At 37.4% G+C, this 16,192-nt stretch overlaps 1 protein-coding gene across 4 annotated transcripts in view; it reads right to left on the bottom strand.

Annotated features, from left to right (window-relative positions):
* Positions 1 to 16,192, bottom strand: part of Obsc (Obscurin) — a 242,466-nt gene that overhangs the window by 12,619 nt on the left and 213,655 nt on the right. For all 4 annotated transcript variants that reach the window (XM_064698377.1, XM_064698378.1, XM_064698380.1 and 1 more), the window contains one exon: positions 16,002 to 16,187. In XM_064698377.1, coding sequence (XP_064554447.1) covers positions 16,002 to 16,187 — 186 coding nt within the window. The remainder of the gene's footprint in view (positions 1 to 16,001; positions 16,188 to 16,192) is intronic.

Here is a 16,192-nt window from a genome sequence, read left to right as displayed (position 1 = left end):
GATCAAAATCTCAATTCATCAGGAGGCAACCTATTAGCTTTGATGGCGTATCCGTCTGAAAATCACAACAGTGAAAGGTATATATATGCTTGTATCATCAGCATATATGACAACACCGGTATTGATCGTAAGCCTACTCTATGGGCCGACAAAAGAAAAGCTAACCTTATATTGATGTGCGATGCCATCGAGGGAGTGGACAGGAAAAAATTCCACGATCTTTCAGTCAGAAGTTAAAACCTGAAGGTATCAACTATCAACCACCCACCAAAAGAACTTGCGCACCAATAATTTCAATAGTGTGCTCATAAGTCCTTACATCAATCCTACCTAGCTACTTATTCGAATAAAATGCAAAAAAGGAAATAAGTCAATCAAGGCTATGCCTCCAAAAACTGAAGGCCACACTAAGACAATACAAAAATTTGAACTATAGCCCCAAGGATGACTTTTAAACGATCTGTTGGAAATCGGGGGAAGGTATAAGGAATATACAGCAAGACTCAGTAAGATACTTCCTTAAAGACATAAAAACTAAACGTTGTTAAATAACCCAGACAGTAACAACAAGTCTGCAAAGCCCTTACGCCTTCGGACGATAGATAGCCTCCTGGTAACGACAGAAGACGTCCAGAAATCTCTAGTCGAGGTGGAAGTCGTCCTAAACTCCTAGCCCTTGAGAGCTTTTAGCGAGAACCCCAACGACGTCAAGTCTCTAACGCTAGGTCACTTACTGGTGGAATGCCCACAAGGGCTTAATTGATAATCTACCGAATTCGACAATCTGTTCACATCTCCTTTTATCTCCTGTGCGTACTATACTTAAGTTTTTTTATATATGTCAGTTCCACACAAAATTCAATTTATCAAGACAGATTTGAATCTGCGCGGAATACTTATTCCTATTTATTCATGGACTGATTACAGGCCAAATCACGTCAACACTAACCAATTACACTTATTTGTCCCAACTAAGTTCTCATGTTACGTTGAAAACTATTTCCAAAATATCGGCCATCCCTAAATCTTTTGAGGGAATCATAACAACTGCAACATTTATGTAGCTCTGTTACTTCACCATCCCAGCATGGGTTCATGAAGGGTAGATCGCCAGCCACTAACCTTCTTGATTTTACTTTGTTAGTACTTGATAGTTTTAAGAAAAGAATGCAGACTGACGTCATCTATACTGATTTTAGTGAGGCCTTCAACTATGTTAATCACTCCTTACTGCTTCAGAAATTAAGCCGTCTCGGCGTCCCAGTCAATCTTCTGAACTGGGGCTCAGAGTATTTGCGTTACAGAAGCCAAAAGGTTCCTTTCAGAAATTCGATTTCTAATTGTATTCAGGTCACTTCCTGTGTTCCCCAAAGTAGTCATCTTGGTCCACTACTCTTCACTCAATGACCTTCTCTCTATACTGTCTCACTTTGCTGCTGATGTGAAGTTATGCCTTGCTTATAAAGATATGGCATCATTTTACATGCCGTTATTGATGTCTTTCAGTGTTGTTGTCAAGTCAATCTGTTTAATTTAAACTGGTTAAAATGCAAGGTAATGACTTTCTATAGAACTAGACTTTCTCCTTAAATAGTTTCTTACACCCTTTGTAACTTACCGCTCGAGCGTGTTAACAGTACGAGAAATCAAGTTAATAATCTAGGTGTCATTCTTAATCATAAATCTAAATTCATTGAAGCCAGAATAGTTTTGGGTTTCCTCAAGCGATGGTCAAAGGAGTAGGACGATCGACAGAGACCCTTTATATATATTTGGTTCGAACTACTTTATAGTATGCCTCATGTATCTGGTCGCCACAATATTCTATTCATCAAGACATCTATTCATCTGTACAGAATAAATTCTTGTTATTTTCCCTTCGTGGTTTAAAATTGGGATCCTCGTGTGCAGTTAGCGTCATACTCCAGTAGAACTCTGATAATTAATCTTCTGATTGGTATAATATTTATTCATAAGTTAATTACGTTAAATCGCCTCTTCTTGGCTGACTAGACAATTAATCTTTTCTATCGCTGCTAGACTAACACGTAATTGTACACCTTTCTCGCTTAAATTGTATTTCAATAAACATTGCCTTACATAAACCGTTACAATCATAGCAGGGTATTCTGCACGGATTCTTCTCTCTCGTATAGACTAATCTATTCTAAAGTATTAAGCAAAAAAATAGTCTTAGCCATTAGTCTAACGTTTTTGTATTACGCGACTCGTGTCGTACGTTACGTTACGCTCCTGAAGTTCGAGCCCACAATTATGGGGGCTCAACCGAAATAAACATGAAAGTTAAGCTAATTTGGGCAATGACCATTAAGTGTTGTTCAAGTGAGAAACAGTAAAAAAAACGCATAAGTAAAATTTACAAATTGCCAAACATTGCTTTTATTTGTGCAACCTTGGGAAATAAAACGAGACGCCGATCAGACGAAAAGAGACGTCTGACCGTTACAACAAGGCAACCAACGCACAGACAAACGTAAACTATTCGTTTTCGTTAACGGCGAGCGCAGCGAGAAAGGCTGAAAGAGGATCAGTGAGAAAACCGTTGCAACGAGGCAACAAAAACGACGTTCAAAGAAAAGCAGATCTGAGAAACCGAAGCAGAGAACATTATTATACCCTGAACTTATTAAAAATGGGTAAAAAGGGTATAAATTTTGTGCAAATGTTTGTAACAGGCAGAGGGAAGCGCATCCGACCTTTTATCTATCTTTTATCTTTTATTTTATAGCTACTGTCACCACGCCGCTACTACCACATAGCTATAAATCAAGTGAAAACACCAATTTAAATTGTATAAATAAATTATCTTTTTGAGAAAACACGACTATTCTATAGTACTGTTGAAAATTTCATCAAGATCGGTTAAGAAACACCGAATTTATTGAAAAAAATGGGTTTTGTTTGAGCAGCTAGCGCAAACTGCAGGAATTTCTGTTCCACGCGCGTCATTATTTAATTATATCGAGAGCATTGTAATTTCAATTGTATTGTGTTCTGTGCGTTCGCTTTGTTTCTTTTCGTTTCTTTCGTTTCTGCTAAGAGTCAATTGGTGGTATGGCTGTTGAGTAGAGGCGGTGGTAAGTTTTGTGGTCTGTAACGAGTCCTTTTGAAGAAACTATTTTTTTTTTTTATTTTTGCAAAAGCAAACGACCTGCATTTGGTGTTGGCAGAAGAGGATTTAGAGTATCCCATAGTCGGGAACTCCCGACTAGAGTTTTACTTAATGAAGAACGTAATTCATATGATTTTTTGTCAATTGAATTTAAAATGTCGTATTAAGATGAACTGTTAGAAGGAAAATATGCATTACTAGGAAATAACACATCTCGCATTAGCTGAACTAAAAGAAAAATTAAAGGTGTTAAAGGAGCAAAGCACAGGTGTTAAGGAGGTAATATGGCAAAGATCAATTTCATAATTGGATTAAATTCCATAAAATTTAGAAAGTGTTATATACGAAGAATATAATATCAACTCAGAAAACCAAACACCTGTCAGGTAGAAGACTTAATAAGTTATCGACATGTTGCCGTGGCGTTCACATTGGAAGACATTGAGGATTCCCTTACAGCATTTACTTTAAATAGTTCTCCATACATTGATGCGTGCCACCGAGAACTTAATGCGGTAACAGATCAGTAGACCGCTTTATTAAAGTTAATATATGGTAGGCAGCCTGTCAAAGGGGCAGCGAAATTGTTTTGAAATTTTTCTTTGAAGAAGTCACTGAAGATTGAATTTAGTGAATAGCTTACAGCGAAACAGGTGCACAAGTTACTAGAGAATAGGAAGAAGAGCCATAAGGAAACCCTAACTGAATATTTCTATAGTATGACTACGCTAGGAAAACCATCCAATTTGTATAAGAAAAGTATTATGGAATATCTAATTGAGCGTATTCCGGGCTCGAAACAGATTAAAAGATGTCTGTACCATACAATGATCTATAAAAAAAAAAACGTGTAGGTCAAGGATTGGAAAGAGGTAAAGTTTGAAAACAGTATAGATGAAAATGTAATAGACGAAAGACGTTGTACACGGAAATAGAAGCAAAGGCAAGTTTCAAATATGCAACTGCTTTACCAAAAATACATTTAATAGAGCTTTAAAAAAAGATGAAAATCGGTGAATGGCATCATTTAATACGGGCAGTGATATTTGTACTTTCAGTGAAAGTATTTATATACAGTTTTTTTGCTTTGGAATCAGACCTAAAAAAATTAATCGGTATAGGAGGTGTCTGGCTACGCTACCAAAACAGCTGGAGCGACTTCGCAACTGATAATAGCAGCATCTTAATCTTATCTTATAATACTTTCTCTGCGAAGCAGCTGCTTAATTTTGCTTTTAAGATTAAATTTACATTAAGGTGGCGCTCTTCGCAGTAACGATCATTTTATTACCCTATCATTAACTTATGCTACGCCACGATACTGCGCGTCGAGTTAGTTAAGTTCGTTCGCTTCGTGCATTTGGTACGCATTGTTCACTTGCATTATTCAAACATATTAAATGTCGCAATTGTCGCTTCGCTTAAATCGGCACGTACCAATTCGGGTTCGCTTGCCTATGTAAAACTGCTGTTCTTAAATAATAAGCACAGACCAATTCGGGTATACCTGCTTTTCGTAATTTAACACAATTATTATTTCTATTTGTGAAAGCTATTAAAAAGGTCGATAGCACAACATTTTGGTGACCCCGACGTTAATTTTTTTGTTGTTACATTAATGTTTTACATTAAAGCAACAAACTTAAGAGGTCAGCCACCTGACATTTTGCCGTCGCTTTGCTTACTCTCTCTGTCGTTCAAAGTTTGTTGGTCTTTCATGCGAAAATTATGTACAAGCTATTGCCATTGCTTCGTTACATAGCTTGACACTTGCAAAAAACAGCAGCATCTTCGATCGTGCCTGAAGGATTCAGCGCTGGACGCTCATTGGCTCATTGGAAATAACAAACGATAAATACGCCATAGCACTTAATTTGTTGGAGAAAAGGTTTAATAATAGACGTTTGCACACATTTGCGCGTTAAAGAGCATGGGCAACACCGAACAGATCGCTGGTTGCATCATTGTAAAGATTATTTTGGAAAAGCTGGACCCAACATCACAAGCCAAGTGGGAAGAAAGGCTAGAGGATTCGTCGTTCGTCAACTTAATACCATCGTGGGAGCATATGGCTACGTTTCTGGAGCAGAGATGCTGAACAATGGAAACCGTAAATTTTGCTATGGCAAGCTATGCCCCTAGCCATCAGGTGGGAAAAACTAGAGCAATTAACACAAGTAGATCGTCATTTATCGCCACTAACCACGACTCCTCTGTCTGCGTTTTTTGTGACAGCCCTGGTCATGGAACATATAATTGTTCCCGATTTAGAAACTTGTCCCCTGCATTACGGCTTAGGGAGGCAAAACGACTTGCATTGTGCTTGAATTGCGTAAAGAAAGGCTATCAATTGCGATCATGCAGTTCTGGATGCTGTCGGACCTGCGGGGCGAAGCATCATACCCTGTTGCATTTAAATATTTCTGGTTTTCCATCTGGTCAGCTGACTGCGCCTGCTGATTCTTCTTCAATTGCCCACGCCTCTTTCGCTAAGTCGTCGCCATCTACCTCCACCTCTCTTGTTGCCCAGTATTTTAATAGTGATGTTGTCCTCTTGGATACTGCTATGGTATTCTCTAAAAATCGCTCCGGCACTTTAATACCTTGTCGTGCCTTTTTGGATTCCGGCTCTCAGCTTCACCTTATAACGTCTTGCCTTGCTCAACAGCTTCAGTTAAAGAAGCCCAAGTCCTCAGCCATTGTCTCTGGTCTAGGAGATTCTTATTTTGACACAGAAGGAAGTACGGTCACTATAACGATACAGTCTCGAGTATCTGAGTACTCAAAATGCCTCACAGCCCTGGTAGCGCCTACCATAACTGATAGTCAACCGAATTTTACAATCAACACTACGGATTGGAACATTCCCGCTAACATACAACTTGCAGATCCGTCTTTCTTTAAACCATAACGCGTGGACTTGCTGCTTGGAGCTAGTTTGATTTATGAGCTTCTCAGCGTCGGCCAGATAAAGCTTCTCCCAGGGCTACCATGTTTTCAGAAAACAAGGCTTGGTTGGGTAGTTTCTGGAGGCGGACCGCAATTGGGTGGTTCTACATTGATTGCGAAGCATACTGCGGGCAAACTTGAGTCAAGTTCTGAAGAACGTGCTGATGAATTGGTGCGTCAATTTTGGGAGAAGCCTGCTTGGAAATTACACCTACCACATCAAAAGAAGAAACTGATTGTGAAGAGCATTTCGTAAGACTCATTTCAGGTTGCCTAGTGGCCAATATTCGGTTCGTTTACCCTTCAAGCGAAGCTTAGAATGTCTTGGGACGTCCTAGCAACAAGACTTTCGTCGGTTCCTGTCAGGACATTCATTAAATGAAATATTGATGGCTGGTCCTGTTATTCAAAGCTCGTTGTTTCACACCTTTCTTCGCTTTCGTAATTTTCCCGATAGCCCAAACAGGAGATATTGGAAAAATTGAATCGCTGGATGCAGTTACATACGGAAAAAAGCCAGCTTCATTTCTCTCTGTCCGTGTTATGCATCAGCTGTCTATGGATAAGGAAATTAACTTTACAATTGGATCTCGAATGGACCTCATTTCAGGGGATAACTGAATTCAAGAAGCAATTGAAATTCTTAATCAGATGGCTGGAATCTTGGCAAGTGGGGGCTTCAAGTTGCGCAAATGGTGCTCAAAAAATGCTGCTGTACTGGTGGGGATACCCGAAGAGGACAGAGAATCTTCTCTAAAGTTTGATGGTGGGAGCGACATCACCAAAACTCTTGGACTCGCTTAGGACTCAGCGTCGGATCGGTTGCTGTTTTCTTTCTCGTCCATTCAGCAGAGATCCAATCCATCTAAAAGATCAATTCTCTCGACTATAGCACGCTTATATGACCACCTTGGACTTATAGGACCGGTAATCGCTAAGGCTAAAATGTTGTTGCTGCGGATCTGGAAGGAGAAGCCTGCTAGCAACAGCTTGGCATTATCTTTGCTGCAGTTTTGAGAAAGCATAGTTTCTTAAATTTTCTCGTCTCGTGTCAATACCTGCAGCAGAGTAAGAAGTTCACGGTTTCTGCGACGCCAGCATCGCATCATTTCTTGACGACCATCACCGACCCCCGCAAGCTCAATGTGGTTGTAGCTAATCGTGTCACAGCAGCTCAAGAGCTTACTAATAGCATGGAATGGCGCTACCCTCGAGAGGATCTACACCCACTAAATTAAATCAATCGTCACTGTGGTTAAACGGCCCAGAATTTCTGTGGAAACAAATTTGACTGGCCTGCTTCTTGCTTGCCAGAAAGGCCAGAACTCGAACTAAGAAAAAAGGTCCTCGTTGCGTGATTTCCCTTCGTTGATATATGCAGCGTATATTCGCATATGTTTATTAATTCATACGTAGAAGTAGGCATCCTGGACTAACAGTGTGTGATATACAACATGGGACCCAACTTTTACTGAGGCTCGTCCAGAGAGCACACCCGTGGGAAGAGATTAAATCACTGGGATCGAAAAGAGTTGTTAAGCTATCCAGTTGTATCGCATCACTTAACACTTTTTTGGATGAGTTCGGCATTCTTAATTCTCTCAATTCTCCAATAATTCTCCCGCGGCACCATCCCATAACAGATTCACTCAACACAAGGTTTCACAATCGAGACTTACACGCTGGTCCACGGGCACTTCTAGCCATCTTGTGCACCGCAACAGGAGAGATAAGGACAGCTGCAAACAAGCTATTAATTTACATTAAGGTGGCGCTCTTCGCAGTAACGATCATTTTATTGCGTTAGCATTACCTTATGCTAGGCCTCGATACTGCGCGTCGAGTTAGTTAAGTTCGTTCGCTTCGTGCATTTGGTACGCATTGTCAACTTGCATTATTCAAACAAATTAATTGAAGCAATTGTCGCTTCGCTTAAATCGGCACGTACCAATTTGGGTTCGCTTGCCTATGTAAAACTGCTGTTCTTAAATAATAAGCACAGACCAATTCGGGTATACCTGCTTTTCGTAATTTAACACAATTATTATTTCTATTTGTGAAAGCTATTAAAAAGGTCGATAGCGCAACATTTTGGTGACCCCGACGTTAATTTTTTTGTTGTTACATTAATGTTTTACATTAAAGCAACAAACTTAAGAGGTCAGCCACCTGACATTTTGCCGTCGCTTTGCTTACTCTCTGTGTCGTTCAAAGTTTGTTGGTCTTTCATGCGAAAATTATGTACAAGCTATTGCCATTGCTTCGTTACATAGCTTGACACTTGCAAAAAACAGCAGCATCTTCGATCGTGCCTGAAGGATTCAGCGCTGGACGCTCATTGGCTCATTGGAAATAACAAACGATAAATATGCCATAGCACTTAATTTGTTGGAGAAAAGGTTTAATAATAGACGTTTGCACACATTTGCGCGTTAAAGAGCATGGGCAACACCGAACAGATCGCTGGTTGCATCATTGTACAGATTATTTTGGAAAAGCTGGACCCAACATCACAAGCCAAGTGGGAAGAAAGGCTAGAGGATTCGTCGTTCGTCAACTTAATACCATCGTGGGAGCATATGGCTACGTTTCTGGAGCAGAGATGCTGAACAATGGAAACCGTAAATTTTGCTATGGCAAGCTATGCCCCTAGCCATCAGGTGGGAAAAACTAGAGCAATTAACACAAGTAGATCGTCATTTATCGCCACTAACCACGACTCCTCTGTCTGCGTTTTTTGTGACAGCCCTGGTCATGGAACATATAATTGTTCCCGATTTAGAAACTTGTCCCCTGCATTACGGCTTAGGGAGGCAAAACGACTTGCATTGTGCTTGAATTGCGTAAAGAAAGGCTATCAATTGCGATCATGCAGTTCTGGATGCTGTCGGACCTGCGGGGCGAAGCATCATACCCTGTTGCATTTAAATATTTCTGGTTTTCCATCTGGTCAGCTGACTGCGCCTGCTGATTCTTCTTCAATTGCCCACGCCTCTTTCGCTAAGTCGTCGCCATCTACCTCCACCTCTCTTGTTGCCCAGTATTTTAAAAGTGATGTTGTCCTCTTGGATACTGCTATGGTATTCTCTAAAAATCGCTCCGGCACTTTAATACCTTGTCGTGCCTTTTTGGATTCCGGCTCTCAGCTTCACCTTATAACGTCTTGCCTTGCTCAACAGCTTCAGTTAAAGAAGCCCAAGTCCTCAGCCATTGTCTCTGGTCTAGGAGATTCTTATTTTGACACAGAAGGAAGTACGGTCACTATAACGATACAGTCTCGAGTATCTGAGTACTCAAAATGCCTCACAGCCCTGGTAGCGCCTACCATAACTGATAGTCAACCGAATTTTACAATCAACACTACGGATTGGAACATTCCCGCTAACATACATCTTGCAGATCCGTCTTTCTTTAAACCACAACGCGTGGACTTGCTGCTTGGAGCTAGTTTGATTTATGAGCTTCTCAGCGTCGGCCAGATAAAGCTTCTCCCAGGGCTACCATGTTTTCAGAAAACAAGGCTTGGTTGGGTAGTTTCTGGAGGCGGACCGCAATTGGGTGGTTCTACATTGATTGCGAAGCATACTGCGGGCAAACTTGAGTCAAGTTCTGAAGAACGTGCTGATGAATTGGTGCGTCAATTTTGGGAGAAGCCTGCTTGGAAATTACACCTACCACATCAAAAGAAGAAACTGATTGTGAAGAGCATTTCGTAAGACTCATTTCAGGTTGCCTAGTGGCCAATATTCGGTTCGTTTACCCTTCAAGCGAAGCTTAGAATGTCTTGGGACGTCCTAGCAACAAGACTTTCGTCGGTTCCTGTCAGGACATTCATTAAATGAAATATTGATGGCTGGTCCTGTTATTCAAAGCTCGTTGTTTCACACCTTTCTTCGCTTTCGTAATTTTCCCGATAGCCCAAACAGGAGATATTGGAAAAATTGAATCGCTGGATGCAGTTACATACGGAAAAAAGCCAGCTTCATTTCTCTCTGTCCGTGTTATGCATCAGCTGTCTATGGATAAGGAAATTAACTTTACAATTGGATCTCGAATGGACCTCATTTCAGGGGATAACTGAATTCAAGAAGCAATTGAAATTCTTAATCAGATGGCTGGAATCTTGGCAAGTGGGGGCTTCAAGTTGCGCAAATGGTGCTCAAAAAATGCTGCTGTACTGGTGGGGATACCCGAAGAGGACAGAGAATCTTCTCTAAAGTTTGATGATGGGAGCGACATCACCAAAACTCTTGGACTCGCTTAGGACTCAGCGTCGGATCGGTTGCTGTTTTCTTTCTCGTCCATTCAGCAGAGATCCAATCCATCTAAAAGATCAATTCTCTCGACTATAGCACGCTTATATGACCACCTTGGACTTATAGGACCGGTAATCGCTAAGGCTAAAATTTTGTTGCTGCAGTTTTGAGAAAGCATAGTTTCTTAAATTTTCTCGTCTCGTGTCAATACCTGCAGCAGAGTAAGAAGTTCACGGTTTCTGCGACGCCAGCATCGCATCATTTCTTGACGACCATCACCGACCCCCGCAAGCTCAATGTGGTTGTAGCTAATCGTGTCACAGCAGCTCAAGAGCTTACTAATAGCATGGAATGGCGCTACTCTCGAGAGGATCTACACCCACTAAATTAAATCAATCGTCACTGTGGTTAAACGGCCCAGAATTTCTGTGGAAACAAATTTGACTGGCCTGCTTCTTGCTTGCCAGAAAGGCCAGAACTCGAACTAAGAAAAAAGGTCCTCGTTGCGTGATTTCCCTTCGTTGATATATGCAGCGTATATTCGCATATGTTTATTAATTCATACGTAGAAGTAGGCATCCTGGACTAACAGTGTGTGATATACAACATGGGACCCAACTTTTACTGAGGCTCGTCCAGAGAGCACACCCGTGGGAAGAGATTAAATCACTGGGATCGAAAAGAGTTGTTAAGCTATCCAGTTGTATCGCATCACTTAACACTTTTTTGGATAAGTTCGGCATTCTTAGAGTTGATGGGCGCTTGAAAAACTCTTCGCTGGATTTCGAAGCTGGTCATCCAATAATTCTCCCGCGGCACCATCCGATAACAGATTCACTCAACACAAGGTTTCACAATCGGGACTTACACGCTGGTCCACGGGCACTTCTAGCCATCTTGTGCACCGCAACAGGAGAGATAAGGATAAGGGTTCGCTTGCCTATGTAAAACTGTTGTTCTTAAATAATAAGCACAGACCAATTCAGAGCTGCCTGCTTTTCGTAACTTATAACAAATATATAAACAAATTGGAACACAAGAAATAAAAGAAAGTTAGTTATTTCTATTTGTGAAAGCTATTGAAAAAGCTCGATCGCGCAACAGGAGGCAAGAGAATTTATACGCGAGGTTTGTTCAAAGTTGATACCAGTTTACGCAGGGTACCAGTAAAGATATGCTGCATGATAAAGATACCCTATACGAAGTGATTATAGATTGCGATGTTCTCAATTCTGTTGTTGCCATACGCTTCGCCTGTTGAGTACAAGGAATGACGGTGCTAAGAGACTTTGTTATGAATACAGTTAAATATTGCGTGATGTTTTTCCAATACCATTCATAGACGACGTTGTACAGAAGCAGCAGATAGGAAAGGTTTTCACGACGCTACATTTAGCTAATGGGTATTTTCATGTGTACATGACACTTGACGAAAATATACACCGTTTGTGAAACAAAGGGGACAATAGGATTTCTCTTCGTACCATTCGTGATTTCTAACTTCTGTGCTGTCTATATGCGGTATATATTTTCAATTTTGAGACCAGTAATAGACGGTGGTACCCTAATTTTATACACGGACGATATAAATATACCGTCGCAAGATGTGTAAGACTCATTCGATAAGTTGCAAAAGGCTTGCACAGATTTCAGGCCAGCGAGTCAAGCGAGATAAGTGTCAGGTCCTGCAGAGAAAGATCAGTTAGGATATATAATCGAAGATTCAACCATAACAACATTAAAAGAGCAGACTTTTTCTGTCTATAGTTTTCCAGTTCCACGAGATAGGAAATGTATTCAGCGTTATTTGGGTCTATTTTCCTATTTCCGTAGATTTTGAAAAAACTTCGCCGTCATTGCTAGACAATTGACGAATGTACAGAGAAACGACGTTAATTTTAAAATATGAGTAGAAGAGTTTGCATTGTTTCATCAGATTAAGTTATGTCTTAATAGATCTCTCGTCCTGAAGTTGTTTGACTAAAAGAGTGCATTGCCATGCAAATATGATCGGGTAAGTAGCAGTTTTTCTCACGAGGAAACGGCCTAACAGAATTGTAATCACATTACTAACTAACTTGTTGCAATTTATAAACTACTCTCCTTTGAGAATCACTTAAATATCTTAATATCTTAAAGATATTAACGGGAATGATTATAAGAACTAAGTATACGAAAGAGTTAGCAAAACTAGTGGCAGAAGGGTATTTGTTAGAGCTACAGAAGGAAAAAAAGCTAACGACAACATAGCTTTGATACAAGAGGAAAATTTTAAGTCATTCAACAATTACAGTCCATTTTGACTGTTGATAACAGAAGCATACGATAGAGAATAGAGTCTGTCACGTGCGAATAATGAGAAAGAAGGGATATCTTCGGCACGCCGAAGATATAATACTCTTGCAGACCGAACCTTTCAATAATGCTCATAATACTTTGCTGTTATATAAGAAGAATAGGGAAGATAGTTAATGCCGAGTATGGTTAAGATATCTTGAAAACGAAAGTTTTTCATACAAGCACCTCATTTTCGACCGATCGTTCCAATAACAGCTATCTGATTTAGTGGTCCGATGTTGACAGGACTTTGCATATATATGACAGGCATAGTAAAACTAACAAATAGTGAGTTTGGTCAAAATATCTTGATGAACAAAAAAGTTTTCTAAACAACAACTTAATTTTCAACTGAGCGTTCCTATGGCAGTTATATGATATAGTGGTCCGATTCAGAATCCACCTTTAAATCTGAGAGACTAGTTCGCATAGAAACAGACAGACGGACAGACGGATAAACAGACAAACGGACATGGCTATATCGACTGGGCTGTTGATACTGATCAAGAATATATTTACTTTATGGAGTCGGAAATTTCTCTTTATATGCGTTACACATTTCCAGACAAAATTATAATACCCTCTGTAGGGGTATAAAAACGTATTAGTGCACCAATAAACAAGTAAGAGGTTCCAGTCTGGAGCTCCCGACTAGGGGATACCCTTAACCCTCTTATTCCAACACCAAATGCAGCTCGCGCTAAGCGGTCGCAACTGACCGCATTACTTGCTGCTCTCTTATCCTCTTATCAACAGCCACACCAATAATTGAGTCTTAATGAGGAAAAAACGAATTAAAATAGCAGCACAGAAAACAATACAAAAGCAATTGTAATGCTGTTGATAGATCTCAAAGCAGACGCGCATGAATGTGTGTGAGTACATGTATACAGAATTTCTTGGAATTTGCGCTTGCTGTCGCTGATACGAGGAAAGCCATAACACGATTTCTTTAATAATTTCTGTGTTTCTTAACCAATCTTGATGACATTTTCTACAGCAGATCTTATTGTGATATAGAATATTCGAGTATTCTCAAAATGACAATTGCATTTAAATTGTGGCTTATATTGGTGGGCAGTATAAATTGGTTTATTTATTTGATTTATATCTATGAAGTAGAATAATAGATACTTGATATATATAATATTATATATATTATATTATATATTATATATATAGAATCTACATGTCAAACGAGGCAAGTTATCGAATAACGAAAACAATCTCTATCTGGGCGGTCACTGTAGGGCCTACAGCTAAAATTTCAAGTTTTTAATTCTTATAGATTCTGAGATCCTTGCGTTCATACATACGGACAGACGGACGGAAGCACGTACAGACAGACGGACATGGCTAGATTGACTCGGCTTGGTATGCTGATCAAGAATATATATACTTCATGGGGTCGGTTACGCTTCCTTCTACTGTTACATACTTTTGCACAAATACATTATACCGTTATTACCCATTTTCGTGGATATACATATGCATAGACATATACATATACATATACATATACATATACATATACATATACATATACATATACATATACATATACATATACATATACATATACATATACATATACATATACATATACATATACATATACATATACATATACATATACATATACATATACATATACATATACATATACATATACATATACATATACATATACATATACATATACATATACATATACATATACATATACATATACATATACATATACATATACATATACATATACATATACATATACATATACATATACATATACATATACATATACATATACATATACATATACATATACATATACATATACATATACATATACATATACATATACATATACATATACATATACATATACATATACATATACATATACATATACATATACATATACATATACATATACATATACATATACATATACATATACATATACATATACATATACATATACATATACATATACATATACATATACATATACATATACATATACATATACATATACATATACATATACATATACATATACATATACATATACATATACATATACATATACATATACATATACATATACATATACATATACATATACATATACATATACATATACATATACATATACATATACATATACATATACATATACATATACATATACATATACATATACATATACATATACATATACATATACATATACATATACATATACATATACATATACATATACATATACATATACATATACATATACATATACATATACATATACATATACATATACATATACATATACATATACATATACATATACATATACATATACATATACATATACATATACATATACATATACATATACATATACATATACATATACATATACATATACATATACATATACATATACATATACATATACATATACATATACATATACATATACATATACATATACATATACATATACATATACATATACATATACATATACATATACATATACATATACATATACATATATATATACATATACATATACATATATATATACATATACATATACATATACATATACATATACATATACATATACATATACATATACATATACATATACATATACATATACATATACATATACATATACATATACATATACATATACATATACATATACATATACATATACATATACATATACATATACATATACATATACATATACATATACATATACATATACATATACATATACATATACATATACATATACATATACATATACATATACATATACATATACATATACATATACATATACATATACATATACATATACATATACATATACATATACATATACATATACATATACATATACATATACATATACATATACATATACATATACATATACATATACATATACATATACATATACATATACATATACATATACATATACATATACATATACATATACATATACATATACATATACATATACATATACATATACATATACATATACATATACATATGCATATACATATGCATATACATATATATATACATATACATATACATATGCATATACATATACATATACATATACATATACATATACATATATATATACATATACATATACATATACATATACATATACATATACATATACATATACATATACATATACATATACATATACATATACATATACATATACATATACATATACAAATAGTACTTGAAATCACGTGCGCTAATAAATAATAAATACTTACTTGTTAATGAATAGAGTAGCTTGCCCATTGCGAGTGTAGCTCTGATCAAATCTACCACCAGATTCGATTTGAATGTTGTTAAAAAAATAGGTCATCTTTGGCTTAGGATAACCATACACAAACCACATCAGTTCATTGTTGTGTCCCTTGACCCCAAAGGATATATCATTTTCGCGAAGTAAAAATCTGAA

The sequence above is a fragment of the Drosophila montana genome, unplaced genomic scaffold (genome assembly GCF_035044405.1).
Source record: "Drosophila montana isolate Dmon_TW-CO22-7 unplaced genomic scaffold, ASM3504440v1 contig_599_1, whole genome shotgun sequence".
Lineage (NCBI taxonomy): Eukaryota > Metazoa > Arthropoda > Insecta > Diptera > Drosophilidae > Drosophila > Drosophila montana.
The sequence above is the reverse complement of the archived record's forward strand: the minus strand, read 5'-3'. Positions and strand labels throughout refer to the sequence as shown.